Raw genomic sequence first — 20,802 nt, 5'->3', positions numbered from 1 at the left:
TGGACATGCTGTCTGGAACTTAGTTCATCTTTCAAGTTGCTGTTGCCATGGCAGAAACACCTACTGCCTCACTGTGCTCACATCCACTGCTTGGTCTCTGTTAACACTCAGCAACTGTCAATGAATGTCAGTGGGTGCCTTTTTTTTTTTCCCAGGGAGGAATTTAATTCTACACCTTTGCTTAACATGCACTTCTGTATAGGATGCCATCCTGTCAGACTGTCCCTGTGCTGCTATTTGTCACACGGCAACAAAACGTAACAGAATATTGGCAGGAAGGTTCAGCCTTTATTGCCATACCGCCAATCCACCTCTGACATTGTTGGCCAACATAATAAACTAGGAGCCACTACTTTCAGAGCAGATCTCATATTTTACAGATCTAACACCTTTAGCGGAATATTATTCTCCTGTGTCACCTCTACTGCTTTCTTAACCAACAAACTTCTCTGCAGTCATAGTATCTCTGTTGACAGGTTGACTTCTGATATATGAACAAACTCCTCAAATAAGTGCACAGCAAACTGTCTGAAATAAATAGTCAAAAAACAAGTTCTGCAGAATGAACAAAACAAATCCATTTCTCAACACAAACAGCAACACTGGCTATTTAACAGGGAGGTAGAATGGAATCTAAAAATTGTTCAATTCAGGAATGCAATTTATATTGCTTAGCGAAAGATATAGTTAGATAAAGGACAGCTAGCTCACTTTTCAGAAAACTGAAGAGCCTAAAATATTTCTTGACCAGGATGCACAGCATAACAATGCGATAAACCAATTTTGGAAGAAGGCAGTACAACTGCCATACGTTAAATACTACACAAGTAATGATACAGTATGTATTACTACACAACAAGATGCATAAGATTAAGATAAAAATGATGAAATAATGCTGCCACAGAAATGAAATATTTCTTTTCTCCAATATGTGCCATAAAAATGACAATAAAAATGGTACTTACATTGTGCATAATAGAAGCCTTTTCTTCTGGAGTTATAATAGATGTAACCGTTTTATAATCTGTGCAGAGCTGAACAGGCATTGTAGGGAATGCTGTCTTAGCATATCTTGCTGTACCCTTGAAGAAAATCAAGCAGGACCAGGAAACAATCTTAAATGAAATCATGATGACCCAATATTCCACTTTTTGTGATAAAGTTATTAAGAACTTACGCAGGTGCAAGTTAGTGTTATGTCAGGAAAACAAGAAGTACTATTAACACCATACTTTTAGGGAGCACACAATAATTAACAGCCTCTCTGCCAGAATAATTACATTAGTTTTACTGAAACATTTTCACTACGAATTATAACCTTCTAACCCAAGAACTAAATAATACCTATAAAAACTAAATCTTTCCATAATACGATCTGTGTATAGTTCTACCTATTTGAGAATAACACCAGAAGAATAAGTGTACATACAATATTACCATTACAAGAAGATTTTTTTCCAGCTTAAAGGTCAATTGCGTGTTAAATTTTCCTCCCATGATGCTTGTTATTTCATGTAATGTGTAAAACTCAGGATACTTTTTCACGTGTCCAATGCAAGCCCTGAATAATTCCTAACAGAAAAAACAAAACAAAAAAAGCATTTGCATCTTTCATAAGAACTTGAATATCTTTATTTTCTGCAACTGCAATAATTACATTAGCATATACTTCCTGTAGAGAATACAGAAACATTTTGCAGATCATCGCCAACATATTTGTTCAACCAGTATAACCCCATAACAATCTTACAATCATTGGTATCAGAACTGAAACACATTCTGAATTCTCATCAGCCCTCCACAGGCGAGACTAGCAACATATGCATGCAAGCTCAAATCAGTTACAAAAAAACCTAAAAACAAAAAGCAAACAAAACAAAACAACTCCCACCAAATTCAGTACTCTGAATTGTGCTAGAAAAGGTCATTATTTTGTTCTTGGTTTTTTTTTTGTTGTCATTGTTTAATTTTTCCTTGTAGGGAAAAGTCTTTCTTTCTTTGTGTTACTTACTACCTAATTTTATACCAGCCTGGGTAAAGGTAAAGACATAGGAGGATTCTATATGTATTCCAACTTGCTTTCATGTCAGAAAGCATTCCCATTTTGATCTGTTGTAGGAATTATTATGGCACTTACTAGAAGAGACAAGAATTTTAGCAAAAAGTATTTAACTACAACACTTTAAGTAAAGTGTCACACTGCATTAAAAAAAAAGAAATCAACAGCAAGTCAACCCAGTAATGTGAAACTGATCAAACCTGTACTCTGGAATTTCTTACCCAAAATGCATTAAACAAAGAAAGATTTGTGTTCAATTGTACGATTATCAAACTGGTGATTTAACACAGCATGAACTTCCAGATGGCTATGATTAAAGCCTGATTAACCTCTGATTAATGCAACTTCACAACACACTTCATGTTTTGCTCAATATATGCCCCAGTAGCATACATTTGTATCAACTTGTCAACATAAACGTACACTTACAGTGTAATTTCTTCCTTCGCAAATATAAAGATCTCACACACTTCAATGCTGACTATCTTTATACTGTATTGTATTCAACAACCCTACTTGTATCTTATGTTACTACCCAAACTATGGACCAGGCTGTGCTGGAGAGCATCAATGGAACAGTGACTTTTCATGTCTCACTCCAACTTCAAATCAGCAGCTCTGGGAACACTGCATCCCGAGCAGCGTGTATGCAACTTAATCACAATTTCAATATCATTGCTTAAAAGCAGAATTAAACACAGGATCAGTAATTACCTCAGTATAAAGCAGTGCATCTTCAGAGATACTATCATAGTCTTGAGTGCAGCTTTTTGCAGCATTTTGGGCAAATTTCATAAATTCTGCAACTTCGTTGTTTACTATTTCTTTCATTTTCTGGGGGGAGAAAAAAAACCCTCATTTTTAAGACACAATGAAATCCTAGGCTTGGTACATAAACAGCAAAATCTCCAGAGATGTAGCACAGGTGATGGTATGAGGAAGGGCACAGCTTTCACTTGTTGATCAATCTGGCAAGTCTTTCCATGCATTTAGCTTCACTTAGGTAAAAAAGAAACTTTGTAACATTAGGTCTGCATCCTCTAAGTACAAATCAAGCTCATTTCCACCCTGCACAGGTGGTTTAAATAAAACAGAATTAGAGAACACTGTTGGAGCAAATTTACATGACAGAATGACAAAGGTATCTGAGCTCCGACTTGATAAGCATTACATTGTAAGTAACAGCAATGCAGTAGGTGCTGATCTGCCTAGAAAAGACACTCCCAGTGATACAGTGCAAAACAAAGGAACTGGCATTAACAGTGATGTACTGCACACCAAATAAGACAGTTCAAAAACATTTACCACATACAGGATTCAGATAAAATAAAATGTACATGAAACAAAGTATTTACACATTGCTGACTGAGCAGTAAGTGTGGACTCAAGCATTTCTACTCCAATAAGTCTAAATGTGGCAAGCATCTAAGGTCAACATGTAAGTTTTCTCACACACTGATGAAGAAAGTTCTCAATACAGGGTATTGACAAAAATTGCATTAAAATATATTTATCTCACCACATTATAAAAAGCTGCAATGTGTCGTTATGAAATGCCAAAAATCACACCAAAAAGGCACCAGTAGCTTTCAATAAAATAATCAAAGGTTTTTTACATTTATATTAAAAATGGTATCCTGAATACCTTTACTGCTATTCATAATACCAGGTTAAAAGGAGGTTCTCACAAACAGAATTTGAAAACACTTCTGCTACATTTTTGTTCACTCTTCAAAGCTAAGAAAGTTGTACAGCTCTCCTCTGTGATATTCCTGAGTATATACACACATTTACCACTTACCAGATATGTCAGTAACTCTCTTTGACTTGCTGCATTGAGAGGAAAATGATTTGGTGTTTTTGAGAACTTAGTCATCAGATATAAATATGTTTTCTGCTCCTTCTCAGTCAGACAAGAGGTAAATGGATAGGGAAGTCTAGGTTCCGGAAAAGGATGATCATCAGTTGTGGGTTTAGTCACCGCCTCAACTGCATTTGTAGCCTGTATGTTACCAGTCTGTTTGTTTTCTGAAGAATTTGCCAGTACCTCCACATCTTTCTTTGCCAATCTGAAAGAAAAGTAACAAGTGAAACAACTTTTACCTAGAAAATAGTATCTGCCAGAAATATATAATAAAGGCAGTCACACAGCTGTAAATTTCTAATTCAGCAAAATGCACTCTGCCACTCCAATTTACAGCCTACGCACTAAGAATTTTCCTATTCTGAAACTTCTCGTGGGCCAAACTTACTTTTAGAATCAACAGCAGCTTTGCCACTGATTTCAATTAAAAACAAAAATAAATGTACATATTCATTTATATAATGGATATTGAGGCAAAAAGGTACACTCAAAACTGATGGAGTGCTCTGGAAAAAAGCATTAACGGTGAAAAGGTATAGTTTCAACATTTCCTCATTAGCTGATGGTTGGTATTCAGAAACAATTTGCACTTGGGAACGTCTATCTTATGAGTAAAAGTTATGATAATAAAGGAGAAAAACTAAGTACAAAAAGCTTTTCTTTTACTGCAAAAGAAGTGAAAGTACTTCATTTTAATGACAGGAATCCCAGATTTCAGTGAAAATTTTTCCCAAGAATAGGGTACACAAGATTCATTTTCATTTCTGAACTGATGGAAATCAGTGGCTAGAAATGACACTGGGCTAAAGTAAGAAATACTAACAGCCCTAACAAAAACAAAGAAGTAACACCAAAAAGCTGGTTCTCATAATGACTCCAGTAGGTGAAGGCCATCTCTATCCTAATCTATTTGAAGTATTTTTAAGAAATAAAATATTGAAGGTTAACAAAATGAACATTAACTGTTGATCCTGGAAAAAACATATTTTTAAAATACAATTTCAGCAGGAGAAAACATCTCAAACGTTATTCAAACCCAACAGTATCACATTTACAGTTCTAAATAATACTTCACAGCTGTCTCTCTGAATATGAGAATATGTCCATCCCTGTGGCACAAACTGGCAAATTTAATTAAGCTGCAGCAGCAACAAGATGCTGACTCAGATACGCCAATGTTAGAATGTCAAGAAATTCCATCAGCTTAAATTGGCTGTATTCAGCACCGACCGAAATGGCAGCACATCAAGATCATTTCAGTATGCAGTGCTGTCACAGTCTTCATCAGGGTGCAAACAAAAATAATCTGACAGAGCTTTTCTGTCCACATTTACAGCTCTATACTTTATTTGAGCTGACGGCTTAAATTTTCCCCCTTCATTTTATCAGCAACCTGCCTTCACAGCTTCTATGGTGAGTGAACATATATGTTAGTAAATATTTATCACAAATCTCAGTATACAAATTGACATGTTTTATCCAGCTCTTATGTCCACATTTGCACCAACAGGTTACATTTCTCTTCCTCTTCATGATGGCCACTCAATCCAACCCACTGATATCCTTATGTTATTGGTTGCAAGCTCTTTCTGGCTATTAGCTTCTATTCTACAGAACTGAACATAATCTCACTCCTAAGTATAGTCATACCTAATCCAGAAACCCTTAACAGCTGAAGGGAGATTAAAAAAAAAAAAAAAGAAAAAAACACAAACCCTAAATACTATATAATATTCCAGCTGTTGAAATCTTGCAGTGTGAGCTCTGTGTTTTTCATTATGCCAAACAAATGTTGATTCTATTTCCTCAATTTAAAATAAAAGGCACCAGAAGTGTGCTGGCAGTACCATCTATGTCAAAATGATTTGTGTGCACAGCATTTCAGCTCCTATTGCTCGCCTAACACTCCATACAATTCCTTGAGTAATCAAGAAGCTAAGTGCAACTCCAGGGCAGTGATTGATTCTATGTAAATAGTGTTGGCTACTTCCAAAAGATACAAGTAAAAAGGATTTCTCTGTATAGTATCAGCAGCCTGCTACAATGAGATCATAAGAGACTGACAGGAGGAGATAAACACATGAGATTGGGCTTTGGTACACGGGTTACAGAATCTTTGTGAGGACTAAGTGCTTCATGACTTTTTGGTCTGCAAAACCAAGCATAAAAAAAAAACCGAAAAACAAAAGCAACCAAAAAGCCACAAAAAACTCAACACAACCCTCCCTCCCCAAAACAAAACAAATCCCCGCAAAGAAAAGCTCCATATCTCAAAAGAGAGAAAAGACCACAGGTCCCAACCTAAACTCCCTCTGCTTCCTGAGGCACCTCACAGGTAAGGCACAGAGCAGCTGCTGCAAGGCAGGGCAAGGCATGGCACTCCTCTCTGGGCAACACGCAGCTGTCTCCCAGACAGTAACTGCTTGTATGTACTGAAAGAGTGATGACAAACAGCACCAAGTCATAACAGAAGGTACCTGTTTGATAAATTCCACAGTTCCAAGAGGCTCGGAGCCAGTGAATATTTTTCATACATTTCACGTGAGAAAAACACTTCTTTGCCATTTTTGGGTGAAACATCCCTGTTAATAAAAGAACACTGATATATTACAAATTGAAAGACAAAACCCCGATCCCGAGAAACAAAGAACAGCATTAATTATAAAAGAAAACAAAAATCAGAGCCCATCTATACAGCGTTTCCCCATTTCTTCTCACATTAGGCATTCATACCACACCTAGCACCCCGCTGCTTTTCAACACTAAGATACACACTCGTTCCACAGCCCCAGAAGACTGACAGGCTGTAAGTCGCGGCAGAAGCGCCGTTCGAGCTCTCACACGGCACCAGCCCGCACACAGCGCCTGCAGCCGTGAGCAGAACAACTCCGGCTATTCCACGACACGGGACTGCTCTCCACACAGCCCCTGCGCGGCCCTTTTCCACGGGAAGGAGCCCTTCCTACAGGGTCAACTAAGCTAACTTCGAATGGCACTAAGAAAGATGTATTCTTATTCCCGCGGCTTTCACAAATGAACTCAAAACCACTCCATCCAGACGTTTTTTTTTTTCTAAAAAAAAAAAAGTTTATTCTTTTCGAGAACGAAACGAGCGCTATCGTCCCCAAACCCACACGGGATGCGCGCCGCTTAACTCCTCACTCCAGCACTGAACAACGAAGGCAGCCACCTCCCCTCAGTGAAGCCGTAAGACTTACCGCCCCCCCCGCCCCAGAGCCGCACAAAATGGCGCCGCGCAGCCCCCACCTCCAGCCCAGCGGCGGGGCGGAGCGGACACGAGGACCCAGGCCCGCCCCGCTCTCTCCTTTCCCCGCGCATGCGCGTCGCGCCGCAGCGCGGCGGCACTGAGAGCCGTGGGGCATTTTCCCGCCCTCCGCTCCTCAGATGCACCTGTGCTCGGTTACAGGGAGAGAGCGGGATTGTACTCACCAACTCAACAGCTGCCCTTCGGCCGCCATCTTAGAGCGCCTGGCAGGGAACGGACCCGCCGCTTCATCGTCTCGCTGCCGGGCGGGCCGGCCCTCACGGCGTTGGCCAATCAGCGTGGCGGCGCGCGGGAGCTGATGCTGTGAGCCAGCCAATGGCTGCACGGCTCGAGCGGTGCTGGAGGCGCTGCGGTGGCCATCTTGTGGCGGGCTGCGGCATGGCGGCCACCCCGTGCAGCGAGGCCCTGGCCCGTTCCCCTTTACCTCGGGGTGACGAAGTCTGTCTGAGGCCTTTCAGCACCGACTCTTAACGCTTTGCTAAGGTGTGGTCCTGACCAGGTGTCATGCGCCTCGCGGCGCCTGTTCCCGCCGTGGGTGTGTTGAGGAGCCGGGCTGGGCTCCGCAGAGCGGTTGGGCCCTCGGGGGTTGGGGCTCCGTGTGACGGATGAGGTGTCTCAGGGTAGCTGCACTTCCCAACTTCTCTCTTTTTTCCCCTGGGTTTCAGTTCCCCTGGCTTGCTTCCCGATAGTTACCGTCAGGGCAGAGCCACAAAAATCAACTTTTTTTTTTTTCTTCTTTTTTTTTTTTTTTGTCTCTGATGATAAGGCTTTCCAGTGTGGTCAAATGTGGAATTCATATATTCTCTATCTGTAGATTCAGGTAATGGAAACCTGTAGTGTTACAAGAAAAGATGATCCCCTTTTCAGCTCAACAGATGGAGAAATGAGGGTCTGGGGTATTGCAGGATGAAGCCATTGAAGCATTCACTGCATCTAATCCTGTAATTAAAACTGGGGACTGCATACTAATATGTGAAGATACTGAAATTCAGGGTTACCTAGAATACTTTATTCAGATCTGGACCCCCAGCACAAACACGTGGAGCTGTTGGGATAAGTTGAGAGGAGAGCCATAAGGATACTCATTGGGCTGGAACACCTTTCTGGCTAAGAGAGAGGCTGAGAGAGTTGGGGTTGTTCAGCCACGAGAAGGTTCCAAGCAGACCTTACAGTCTTCCAGTACCTAAAAGAACCACCAGGCAAGCTGTGGAGGGATGCTTTGTCAGAGTGTAGTGAAAGGACAAGGCATAATGGCTTTAAACTGAATAGAGTAGATATAGATGAGATATAAGAGGGCTGTGAGGTCGTGGCACAGGCTGCCCAGAGGAGCTGAATGCCCCTTCCCTGGAGCTGTTCAAGGCCAAGCTGGGTGAGGCTTTGGGCAGATCTAGTGGGAAGTGTCCCTACACATGACAGGTGGTAGGAACTATGTGGTCCTTTAAGGTGCCTTCGAACTCAAGACATTCTGTGGTTTTATGATTGTGTCCAAAACCACCAACCAGAGAATCTCTACCTAGCTTGCAAGGACACTGTCTAATTTCAATTCCTTTGTTTGTTTTTTTATCTCAGACAGGGGCAGAAAGGTTTTTATCTCCCATTGGAGTCACCCAGAGCCCAATCATGGAGTTAGTCTTACAAGAAATAATCTTTCTTCAGAGCTGAGGTATGGTGAAGTTTACATAGCAGAATTAGAAGACCTACCCAACTTGTGAATGTGTCATTAAATCCAACTTTAGTCTACCATCTTCCTAAATTCTGTTCATTTCTCAATTGAAGTTATCTACTTCCTACACGTGATTTTTGTACTTCTGTGACATAAGCACTAACATCAGGAAACAATTTCTTGCTGTGAGGGTGACCTAGCACTGAAACAGGTTATCCAGAGGCTATAGAGTCTCCTCCTTGGAGATACTCAGAAATCAGGAAAATCAGAACCTTCCCCTCCTCTTTATCTAGTGAGGATGTATCAAGCTGTAGCTCAATATGTAGTATGAACGTGGACCTGGTTCAGAGAAAGATGTTCGGGATGGCCCTGTTTGAGCAGGGGTTGGATCTCCAGATGATCTGACCTGCAGAGGTCCCTACCAGTCAAACCCATACTGTGATTTTGTGACATACTTTGGGGATCAAAAACACCACATTGTAACCTCTGGTTCTGCTTTCTTTATTGGCAAGCAAGGGAGTCCCTGATTCGTCTCTCATTCCTCTTTTATTTTGAACAATTGTTGTTAAACTTACTGAAGGTTAGGACCTCTCCTGTGAATTGAGAGACTGGGGAGGAATCAATTCTTGAGGGTGAGAAAATTAAACCTGGACTTTCACTATCTTAGTGCTTATGTCATGAAGCTGCTGTAGAACAAATAGCACTACAGTTCTAGGAAAGCTATAACTTTCATAACTTTTTTGACTTGATCAGTAGGTGATGGCTTCAAAGCAGAATGCTAACACCTAATTCTGGATTGCGGGCAGGCAAACTAATACTAAGCTGTTAAAGCTCTGTCAAGATGTAAGTGCTTTGGGGTAGAAGTCTAATGAATTTTACATGTTTAAAATCTTAAGATAGAAACCAAAGGTACTGTTGACATTTAGGTGGTTAGCACACCAGAGGAGGCTTGCAAACTTCTTCTGTTGTACGCTTGACACAGTGTACTCTGATGTAGAACAAGATGACATTTTCAAAGAGAAGGAAACTGGATTGGTCCAAAGTAATTCTGTGGATGTTTACACTCTTCTTGGCCAAAAGGGGAACTTAAAAGATGTTTGGGAATCTTCTCATCTCCCTGCTGTCAAACATTACTTTATTTACTTAACAAAAAACTGATATATGTGCCAAGAGTCACGGCTCATTTTGTAAGGGTGGATTCCTTAAAGACTGAACCTAATACATGTCAAGATTCAGAAAAGGTGCTACTGACAATTAAAAAAAAAAAAAGCAAGACGGATTTTTCCATTAGAAGCTGAAGTTTTATTACAGGATAACAGTACATAAAGCACATCTAAAATCGATGTGTTCAATGCACTTAATAAAGGTAATGTAATATTAAAGGTACAGTTTCTAAGTACAATATAACAACATTCATATTAGAATGAAAATTGGAGTATTTAAAAGACAACATTAAATCTCTTATTTTTACAGTCATATTTACAAAATGAATCAAAATACTTTTTTATCGGGACTGAGTAAAATAACAAACTGGAATATAAGCAGGCTATCATAAGAGTGAGTTGGAAAGGTCCATGAAAGTGAAAAGTTAAGTGACTGGGTAAAGATCATTAGCAAAGGTTTAGTACAATACCACTTTAGTATTCCTCTTGATGGCTTACGTTTTATGGTGGCTAGAAAAGGAATTTATACATACTGTACACATAACAGACAGCATACATTTACATGTACAGTATCATTTCATTTAAAGTTGTGTGTATTTACAGAAAGCTGAGCATATCACTCAACGAGGTTTTTGAAGTTTATGTGCTTAATCCTCAAACTGACATGTATTTGAAATCAGCATTTATTCTGGTTTTGTTACGTTGAACATTTAGTCAACAGGGAAAATATGTTAACCAAATGGTTTTGCATAAAGATATCAAACTATTAAAATTAAAATAATAGGAAGAACTTGTTCCTAGCATTACGCATAAGTTAGTAAATACAAATTTAAGTGCGACTCCTTTTCTTTTTTAAAATATCAAAAGGTGACTTAAATCAACAAGGGAAAATAAAATTGTCATGGCTTATATTTAAATAAGATTGTAGCTTCAAGAGGTTTTTATCATTATCCTGATAGTGTTTGCAATTAAACATTCCACTTATGAAAATATACCCATGGTGCAGTAAAGTTTGTATTTTATTTTCAGGACAACAGTATGTTTGCTGTTTAAAAAAAATTATTTATATATATATATTCCTTGAATTGAGGGTATAAAAGCAGTGCATGGAAGCCAAGAATCATGGCTTTAAAATTCACTACCTTCTATTATCAAAAAGTGCAGTAAACAGAAACAATTGTATTTAATAAATTGCTCAAAAATCTTTGCTAAAGATCTTATAAATTCAGTAATATTACAGAAAAATTCTAATAAATATTTAAAAGGTTAATTACCTCCTTAGTTAGATATTTGATATCCATCAGTTTTTAAGAATTAACACGAAACAGTATCTAGAATGAAAGGAACAGGGGACAGGAATAATTTTAAGGGTACGTGACTATGTAAATTAAGGTATACATGAAAAATAAAAACAAAACCCCCAGACCTGACAGAATGTTGCAAATTCCACTTCTTAGTTAACTTCAGTTGCTAATGGCTGACCTCAGATATGTATGCACGATTTATAAAGCATACCCAAGGACTGAATTTAGCCATCAATCTGTCACGGAAGATTTACAGAAAATTCCTATTTACAGTAACTGGAGTTAAGTGTGTAGGCATGGCCTAGTGACATCCACAGTTTGAGTGTGTGCAGATCCTATTTAAAGTGAAGAGGGAGGAAGGCACCCATCAGAACATCACCAATAAATATCAGATGCCACAACCAGATAGTACTCTCCGAACAGCCAAATAACTACCTCCCTTTCAGACAGACAGCATATTGTAAATGCTTTATTCTTGTAGATTTGATGCTTTTGTTTTTTCTGATACAACACAGGCAGACTGCTTTAGTAACCGAAAAGATAACAAACTGGACAGAACATTTTTATTAATGTTAATAATGTAGAAAAAAATTCTACATTTGATATCAAGTATCTGTACCGGTGAAGTAATTTTCTCCTTATTAAATATACTATAGAATAATTTATATAATGACACTATGCATTTAAAGAGAGAACCATGTCCCAAATCTTGTACGCTGATACAGGTACTTGTTGGGCATATGTAGGTGTATATATATATATATACACAAATATATATATATTTATATATAGTTATACTCAGTGAAATTAACAAGACCCAAAGGTGGTATTGTCTAGGAATAAAAGGGGTTTTTGTTTGCTTTTGTTCACAAAAGTAACTTATCTAGCACCACACATCAGAAAAACACAAAAATAGCACACTCTAGTTCTAAACAGCTATGTCTAAAATAGATTATATAGTAAAACAGATATTATACAGCATAATGTGGTATTTGATAAACAGATAAATATTTGCACTGTGTAGGCTGTTTATAGTATAACTTTATCTATACAGAATGAAAGCAAAAAGTTAACTGTATAGAGGTGAGCAGAACAACATTAAATATTATGACTCCAAAGCAGAGACGAAGTTAAGAGTTGAAAGAATAGAGCAAGATAAAATGTTTACAGGCCATTACAAGTCCTTAAATTAGTAGTAAAATAAGGAATCAGTTGCTCAAGTTTAAGAAAGCAGTAAACAAGAGATTGCATTTACATGCAGATGTCTAAAACTTGTATTTCTTTTAAATCTATGCACAAAAAGTCATTTGTTTTTATTGCTTGACATTCAGTTATGGCTAGAGTATTTTTTAACCTTTTTTGTACTTTGGAAACAAGAATATTGTTAAAGGTGCCATAAAAATGGACAACATTGAAAACAGTTTGCAAATAAACCACCTAACACTGCAGTTCTTTATACATTTTAAAAAGCCTTGTCTGGGGTTTGTCATATGTTAAATATATTTAAACTGGGAAAATACATTGTAGCTTGAAGCCTCCCATTGGCCCAAACGTCCAATACAAAAACACATCTCCAGAAAAGGAGCAGGCAAGACAGTACAGTTACATATATAGAAGCAGCCAGTTAATGTCCTAATATTTCAAATATTCACCACTGTTCTGTAGCTTGTTTCTAAATCAATGTAGAAATGAGGAACATTTTGGATTTAGAAAAGTGTACAGTACGTATGCCTTTTTGTGAAATAAAATTCACTGTATTGCTTATGAATTCTCTGCATTAGATATGATAGCATTACAGATTGCAAATTCCTGTAAAGTTTATGCATTTACATTAAGACTCTGTGGGGTAATTTAGGGTAGTGTTTCTCAAACTGAAAGTCACAACCGCTTGAAAGTTGCTGAAGTGTTCAGATTACTATCACAAAAACTGTATGTCAGGCAAACATAGCTCGGTTCTGTGTCAATTGTAGCGGCTCTGTTCACCACTGCAGACAAGCATGCTGGGCAGGGAGCTCATCCTGCTCACTGCATGCAGCTCAGCTCCCAGCGAGGAGGAGCAGGAAGAGCTGGCAGTTGGCTGTTGCAGAAGCCATAGAGTTACCACTACTCAATACCAGCAGCAGCTCGGTTGCTTCGTTAGAAAAGACAGCCGGTAATTCCAGCTGGTTCTCACTGCCTAACCCAGAAAAACGACGTACGTCAGTTCCAACATATAGAGCCCTATTAAAAATATAGCCCCGAGGGACTGTGCTTTCAGAAAGCTTGAGAAACACTGACTTACAGGAAAACAAGTGTACATAGGACATGATAAACACTGAAAACATGCAGGTGTTAACAAAAAGGTGTGGTGTCACATGTCAAGTTGAATAACTTGATTGTAAAGTTCAGCTTGAAGAAGTAATGAGATTATGAGGGAAGACAAAAAAGTGAATATTGTGGCAGAACAAAACTTACAGATACTGATCTGAAGCCTTTATCATGTTTTATTTCTTATTTGGATAGCCTACTTATTGCTATAAAGTTATTGCTATATTCTACCGATGATAAAGGCAAAAAAAAAAACAACCCAAAAGAGGACAAACAGCAACATTACATATGAAATAGGTAGAATACAGCTTTTATTTTGATGTTAAAGTTCTATTTAGTACCTGAATAAAGTTCCAAAAATAGACAGTATATTAACCTACATGTTAGATATTCTTCCCCTCAAGTCCAGTGACTTAGCATTGTTTAGTGAGCTATTAACACAGTACTAGGAATAAAGCACATACTGCAACAATTTTTTGACAAATACTCATTTTAAACTTTTTGTTGTTGTTATTGTATTTGGTATTCTTATACATTTGCCCTCATTTCCACCAAATGATTTACTGACAGGAATATTTAAGCAAAAATAAAATAGCAGGTTAAAATTCAAATATATTCATGGAATGCAACTTTTAAAGTAATGTTAGCATTTATGATGAAGATCTATTTTGAGTAGTTACTGATCTCCAGCTAAGGAAAATAAATAAAGATGCTTCCTCTTTGCAATCTAAATCAGCTAGCACAGGTAGAATTTCAGATCACGCTAAATACTAAGAGCAAATTGCTTCTTATTTTGGGATACTGGATAGTAAGTGCTGTTTCTAACATTTGTATTAATAAATTTATCTACTTGGGGACTTCAAGAATTTGCAGGAAAAAATCATACGTTGTTTCCACAGCTTGGACTGGCAACCTGTTTGTTCATCAAGTACAGACTGGGGAACGTCTGTGTCAATCCTTAGAGCCCAAAAGAAGATACTGTCATGTTTGGATCACCCCCTACAAAGTTATGTGTAGATTGCACAAATTAACAGTATGTTTCACTGATCAGCAAGTATGTGAAAGATGATGTTTCTGTTGGGAATCAACAGTAGCGGGGATTTTCTTGTAGTGATGATACCAGGACACCAACTAATCAAGAGTCACAGTTGCTAAGCAACATCTGCCTTAGAAGGCCATTCCAAGCTAAGCTAGAGTGTCAGCTTGGGAAATATTGAGAAAGGTTTCCCTAATTATTAGCAACATAAAGTAAACAAATGGAAGCCACAAATCCAGTGAAAAAAAAATCCAAAACCTCAACCTAAGATACTGGAGAACTGATATTTTTTGCAAGAAAAAAACCATGGTTTTCACTCATTTTTCAGAGAATTTCACTCTCTTCCTGATCTAACTGAAGTCTTGAAATCTTGCTCACTTTGTACACAGTTGCTTATTTACTTCCCTACTTGCATTTTCAAAAGAATGTAAAGTCACAGAACAAGACTAATTGCTATAGGCTCCCCGAATCACACAATTTGGCACTTATACACTTAATAGATTTTGCTGTTTTTTGCAACTGTTGTGATCATTTTAAATTGCTGCAATTGATGTACGAGATACGAAAATGACTTCAGTCTTCTCATTTCCTTCCAGTCTTTTTTTTTTTTTTTTTGCTATACCATGAAGCATAAGCGACAGTGAGAGACAAGGTCTAAACTAAACTGTTGTTCTCATAGTTCATATGACATTATTGCAAAATCTAATAATTGCCTTTCCAGTCATATTGTACTACCATAAACTGCTTTGTTTCGTTTGACAATCATTTAAATACTGAAAATCAATCTTCTATTGCAAAACATTGAAATTAATTTGGAAAAACACTCCAATGGCTATAAAAACATCCAGAGGTTGTTTAAATTAAATTTCAGTTGTAAACTATTAATGGGCCAGCATTAATTTCCTTTCTTAAATACAATTGCAAAACCTTTGTATCGTTTGGACTATTTTGTTTTTTACAGAATAAAGACCAATGAGCAGATATGCTACAAGACTGCATCACAGAATGAGGCACACATTGAGCATTTGGTTAAAAAAGAAATCTGTCCAGTTTTTTTGTGCCTGTGGGGAGAGGGAGAAGGGAAAGGAAGAAATACTCGCATTTTTTTCTTTTTTTTTTTCTTTTTTTTCTTTTTTTAAAATAATTTGTCCCACCAGTAGTACTGGCCACCCTGTTGAAGAGTTTTAGAAGATCCCTGAGCACATTAGTTTCTGACTCTTAACCCCAGCTCCAAAACGATAGGGCTTCTGTTGTTGATAACGAGATGGATTGTCATTCACAGTTAAGTCAATCATAAGGTGCTTATATATTTACCCTTTTTTTCACCAATCAGCACAAAGAACTGTCAGAAAATAACTTTTATTTTTCTTTTTAAATAATAAAAGGGCACAAAATTATTAAACCATCAAAGTTTTGTGACAGTGGTTTAGGATTATTATCTGGCTGCCCCTCAACAACAGACAAGTGATTCAATCGACATTCCTTAGCAAAAAAAAAAAAAAAAAGGAAAAAAAAGGAAAAAAAAAAAAAGGAAAAAAAAATCCTGTACAAATATGTATTTTTCCCTGAGGGATCAAGGTTACACCCGCAAGTGCTCTATGTACATATTGCACTGTAGAGGAATGAAGAACATGTGCAAAAAAAGCAACAATGATTGAAGCTTACTAATCAAACCTTTTAATCATGACTGCTATGTCATCTTGCATTTTGGAATGTCGGAACACAGCTATTCCTTAAATCTACAATGTAAAAAATGAAGAAAAAAAAAAAAAGAAAAGAAAAAGAAACACACACCTCTACTATGGCACATTCAATGAAATAAAAAGTTTTCCAAAGACAAATAGACAAATTCCATCAAGAAAATAATACAAAGTTCGTTCATTTGTTTTTTTTTTCTGTTTTTTAGAAAAATTACATTACTTTCTTTCATTGTTTCACATTACAAAATCTTTTTTTTTTTTTTAATGTTTACACAAATCACATTTTATTGCAGGAATATTTCAAGTGCCATCAAATATTTATAGAAGGGTTAAAAAAATAGAAGTCTCTCTAAAGTGGTCCAGACAAGGCTTTGTATAGAATAAATCTTTTTTTCACCTTCTATTTTTGACTTAAGTATTTTGAATACATTTTCTTTTTCTCCATTGACACTTACCAGCCTAGAAGCAGCCACTCACACACACCCACACATGTATTCATGTGCGCACACAACGGTACTCTCTCTCACACACACAGGTGCACATACACACACAGAGATCTTGGTATCCATACTAAGATAGATAAGCTTTAATAAAGAGCAACCAAACTTAAGAACAGCCTTCCTTTTCTCCTAATCCCATCATGTTTAAGAGTCAATCAATGTTAGAGATGTTGAAGTATATTAGGGTAGTTCAAATGGTATACTGTACTATCTCTTTTCTAGAAAGCCCAGGAACATCTCTGTGGATAGATGAAAACCCAATGAAAATCTCTTCGCAGACTCTAGCGTACAATCATTCAAAAGCAATGTACTACTTTGTCTTCAGCTGTCCTCACATTTTTGTTTGTTGTCAGCTGGACAGATCATGAAAATACTTGTGTGAATATCCACTTACTTCCAATATGTTTTTTTTCACTGAATATTGTGTTGATTGTCTGACACCAGGCCATAGTCGCAGAGGTTCTGCAGAGTGCATTTCCACTGCTGCACCAGGTTCTTCCATGGCAGCCATTCTGACCAGCCACTCTGAGGCTATTTGACATCCCCTTTGCCTCATAGGCAACTGCAGTCTTTTCAGTATGTCTGCCATGCTGTATCCCCTTTTTCCCCTCTCTATGCCAAGCAAAACGAAACGAGTAATAGTCTCTTGCCAAGTGGCTGCTAGCTGTGTTCAGGAAGGCAGACTTACTGGGGTATGTACACACAGCCTGATTTTAAAAGGTGCTAGTAGTCCACAGGAGCTCCCCTTGACAAAAATGACAGCACGTAGGTGCTGCACAGCCTGGAATCTGTGAAGATCATGTCACAAGCCAATCCTGGATACAACAGGCTTTCAACTAAGGCCCATGTGGAACCTTTCTACAGTTAAGTATTTTATTATTAAATACTCCAAAATTCTCTGTTGTCAATAACTTATGGGTGTAAATACTCTGAATTAGATACCAAACAAAACCACTGGTATCTACAGGCCTGCTAAAGTAGTAGTATTAATCAGGAATAGATAAGTAAAGGATGTGACTGAAAATTAATCCCAAAGTACTTTGCCTGGTAGTCTACTTATTGTCAAATTAGGAGCTGTATTTTACTCTCTAAAAAAGTACGTATCTTACCTCATTATTCATTAGTTGATACTGAAATTAAGTTTAGTTGATCTTTAAAGGACTAGCACCTAGGGCTGGTCATATTCAGAAAACATGTTTGTTAAAAAGATTGCTTTAAAAATAGGAGCACGTATTGGAATCAAAGTACCATATCATGCCAGCTACTCCAGTAAAGTAAACAATGATTCTAGGAAAAGTCTATCAGCAAGAATGCAGTCAGTGTGCGGAGCTGTGAGCTGCCTCCCTGGAGCAGCAGGATGGAGCAGCATGAGGCTGGCTTCCAAAAGCCTACCCGTGCCTCCATCCAGGTACTCACAGAGGTGCAGGTGTTCCTGTGCCATTCTCCAGGGCCACACTGCTTTGAAGGGTAGAGATGCCGTGTTCATCTCAATTTTGAACCATATAAATGGATGAGAGCCAAGCACTATGATGAAACACTTTCATAGATGTTGTGGTTCTGTGGCTCAATTTGATCCCAAAGGTGAAATTTCCAAATCATAGAGTAAAACTTTCTGTTTTAAACTACTAGCCTAATTCTACCTCTAAAATAGTTATTCTTCAGTGTGCTTCTGTTCTTCTGTTCAGTTCAGTGTTACTTCTCAGTGACCACATGTAAGAGATTTTTGGAAATTACAGCAGTGGAGCACATTCTTTTTCTTTTTTTTTTTTTCCCCTTCTCTTATTTTTTTTTTTCCTTGCAACATATTTCATCAGAAACTTGCAGGCACACAGGCCTACAAGCCTCCTGGTTGTATTTCCTCATCTCATCCAAAGCAATTATAAACCTCTGGCTCAAACAGTCACAGTTTATTTTGAGATATTGTTCACTGTGGATCTGTTCCCTTCAGAACTTGGTTTAATTTCTAATCTTGCTAAGTTTACTCAGAGACAGTACTCTACACGGAATGGTACTTTATGTTAGTCTTTCCTCATTTGTTAAACTTTAAAGTGCATGTATGTAAATAATGAGAGCAAGGTCAGCACTCCATTCAGCTACTTTAAATAGAACTGCTGGATGTTTGAAGAACATGGGTTTTAATCTCACCTAAAACAGAAACAAACCTACGAATTTTGATAGGACATAGTTTGGAATTTTGAATGCATTGTTTACAATATAGAGTACAAAAGTATGTAACATTATGTATAAAAATTGGCTTTCCACATACATGTCACGCACATACTTTTGCTGCAGATACAGACTTGAGTAAATACCTTCAAATCTGGATTTATGGTGGGTAGTTGTACACTTTACTAGCCTGATTTTCAAGGATGACACATTATTCTATCTGTAAGTGATCTGTAATTGCTAATTTGATCACAGAAACTCAGCACCTTTGAAAATGAGGCTTTTGCTGTGCCTAAATCTGAATCTAGGTGTGTAATTTTAAACATCCAGATTTGAAAGATTTGAAATGAAAAATACTTGCTAAATTAACAGTTGATCAGATTTTAATTTAGAAAATTTCCTTTTTTTTTTTTTTTTTTTTTAAATCTGTTTAACCATTTCAGGATATGACCAGCCTCTCCTTAAAAGTAACATGGAAAACAGCAGCATAAATACCTCCCAATGTACCAGTACCTGCCAAAAACCTTTTTCAGTTAAACTTGAATTTCTGGTGCACATGCAACACAACAATGAACACGCTAGCATTTAATTTAAAGAAAAAGGTGCAAAATGAAAGTGCCTTATCAATTCAACAAGAAAAGCTATACCAGTAACTACATTTTATATTAATTAAAACAATATATAAACAATATCTCTTTTGCTATATATAGTCTTCATGCCCATTTACCCTGTAATATATTATAATGCTATTGTTGCTATTGCTATGGACCCTTTTCATGCCGTTCTGTCTACTGGCAAACAGTGGTAGGTGAAAAAAATCGTCCTTCATGAAACAATGAGCAAGTTGTGCAAACTGATGCTTAAATCTCTGCAATGCACACCAGTCGCTGATTACTAGGTGGACTCTCTGGTTCTGATCAACAAATTGATTGTTCTGTCAGAAGTCTGGGCAGTGAACTACAAGAGAAAGCAACCTTCTGATACTAGTACCCTCAGTCTGTGTAAACAGAGGTCAAGGATTGAGAAGTTGAGACAGAAAAAGGGTCCATATTTGTAGGCAAAATGGAAATCATATGCATGAGAAAAACAAGTTCAACTTTGTTTCATTGTTTCCCATCCTTCGCCTGACCCGGACCGCCAAGAGATGTGCAGTGTGTTGGCTCCCTAGGTCTGTGCAGGGCCATATAAAGTGTCTTGGTTTTCTTTACTTTTTTTTTTCTCTTTTTTTTTTTAATCTTTTCCTTTCTTTTGTTTTAATGTTTGTACTTCAGACATTCTAGAAGTGCTTAGGTGATACGTTTACCCATCAATTTGCATTGCTGGCTCAAATTCTGAAGTGAACAGCTCCTTGTAAAGTGGAGGAAAATGAAGTCGTACAATGTCTGGGTATATTGCTTTAAATGCGATAAGCTTTTCTGTATGTCGTCCACACAGTGCTCTTAAAGTAGACACTTTGCATATTAACTGTAAAAAAATGAACAGAAGTCACACAGTCATATATGGAACAAGGCCTCCCAGTCTTGAGCTCAGGGTTAGAATTCTCTCAAGCAATCTGAGCACACTTCAGGTGTTTGCTTTAACAATGACATATCAGATGTGTAATAATGATTAAGTTTGGTATATTAAAAACAAAAACAAGAGATAAAGAAGCCACTAAAAACCTACTGAGTAATGTATTAATGCTATCTGTGAAATAACTTTTTCTTTAGGTCTCTAAGAAAATGTATCACTTCCCTACCTAGGTAAGCGATGTC

General features: G+C 37.6%; 2 protein-coding genes and 1 long non-coding RNA gene across 16 annotated transcripts in view; 1 reads left to right on the top strand and 2 right to left on the bottom strand.

The window, feature by feature from the left end:
* The window catches only part of ICE2 (interactor of little elongation complex ELL subunit 2), a 41,322-nt gene extending 33,786 nt beyond the window's left edge, over positions 1-7,536 (bottom strand). For 5 of the 9 annotated variants that reach the window (XR_016470290.1, XR_016470292.1, XR_016470289.1 and 2 more), the window contains exons 1-6: positions 7,191-7,361; positions 6,401-6,505; positions 3,861-4,128; positions 2,774-2,893; positions 1,438-1,572; positions 966-1,082 (exon numbers count right to left, since the gene is read on the bottom strand). Coding sequence is in view for 5 of the 9 variants with exons in the window: in XM_090148730.1 (XP_090004856.1) it covers positions 966-1,082; positions 1,438-1,572; positions 2,774-2,893; positions 3,861-4,128; positions 6,401-6,505; positions 7,191-7,306 (861 nt within the window). In the remaining 4 variants the exon portion in view is untranslated. The other 4 variants (XM_090148732.1, XM_031616423.2, XM_090148731.1 and 1 more) reach the window with 3 other exon arrangements.
* Positions 7,537-7,604: 68 nt separating this feature from the next.
* Positions 7,605-14,631, top strand: LOC116244617 (uncharacterized). The gene is made up of 3 exons (XR_004170233.2): positions 7,605-7,692; positions 8,779-8,872; positions 14,546-14,631. It is a non-coding gene; the product is annotated as an uncharacterized LOC116244617 (long non-coding RNA).
* A 636-nt stretch (positions 14,632-15,267) lies between these two features.
* Positions 15,268-20,802, bottom strand: part of RORA (RAR related orphan receptor A) — a 398,577-nt gene continuing 393,042 nt past the window's right edge. For all 6 annotated transcript variants that reach the window (XM_090148734.1, XM_090148738.1, XM_090148735.1 and 3 more), the window contains one exon: positions 15,268-20,512. In XM_090148734.1, the coding sequence (XP_090004860.1) occupies positions 20,348-20,512 (165 nt within the window). In that variant the 3' untranslated portion in view covers positions 15,268-20,347. The remainder of the gene's footprint in view (positions 20,513-20,802) is intronic.

This window comes from Phasianus colchicus, chromosome 12 (assembly GCF_987193195.1).
Source record: "Phasianus colchicus chromosome 12, bPhaCol1.hap1.1, whole genome shotgun sequence".
NCBI classification, from domain to species: Eukaryota; Metazoa; Chordata; class Aves; order Galliformes; family Phasianidae; genus Phasianus; species Phasianus colchicus.
This window is presented reverse-complemented; position numbering and strand designations above follow the sequence as displayed.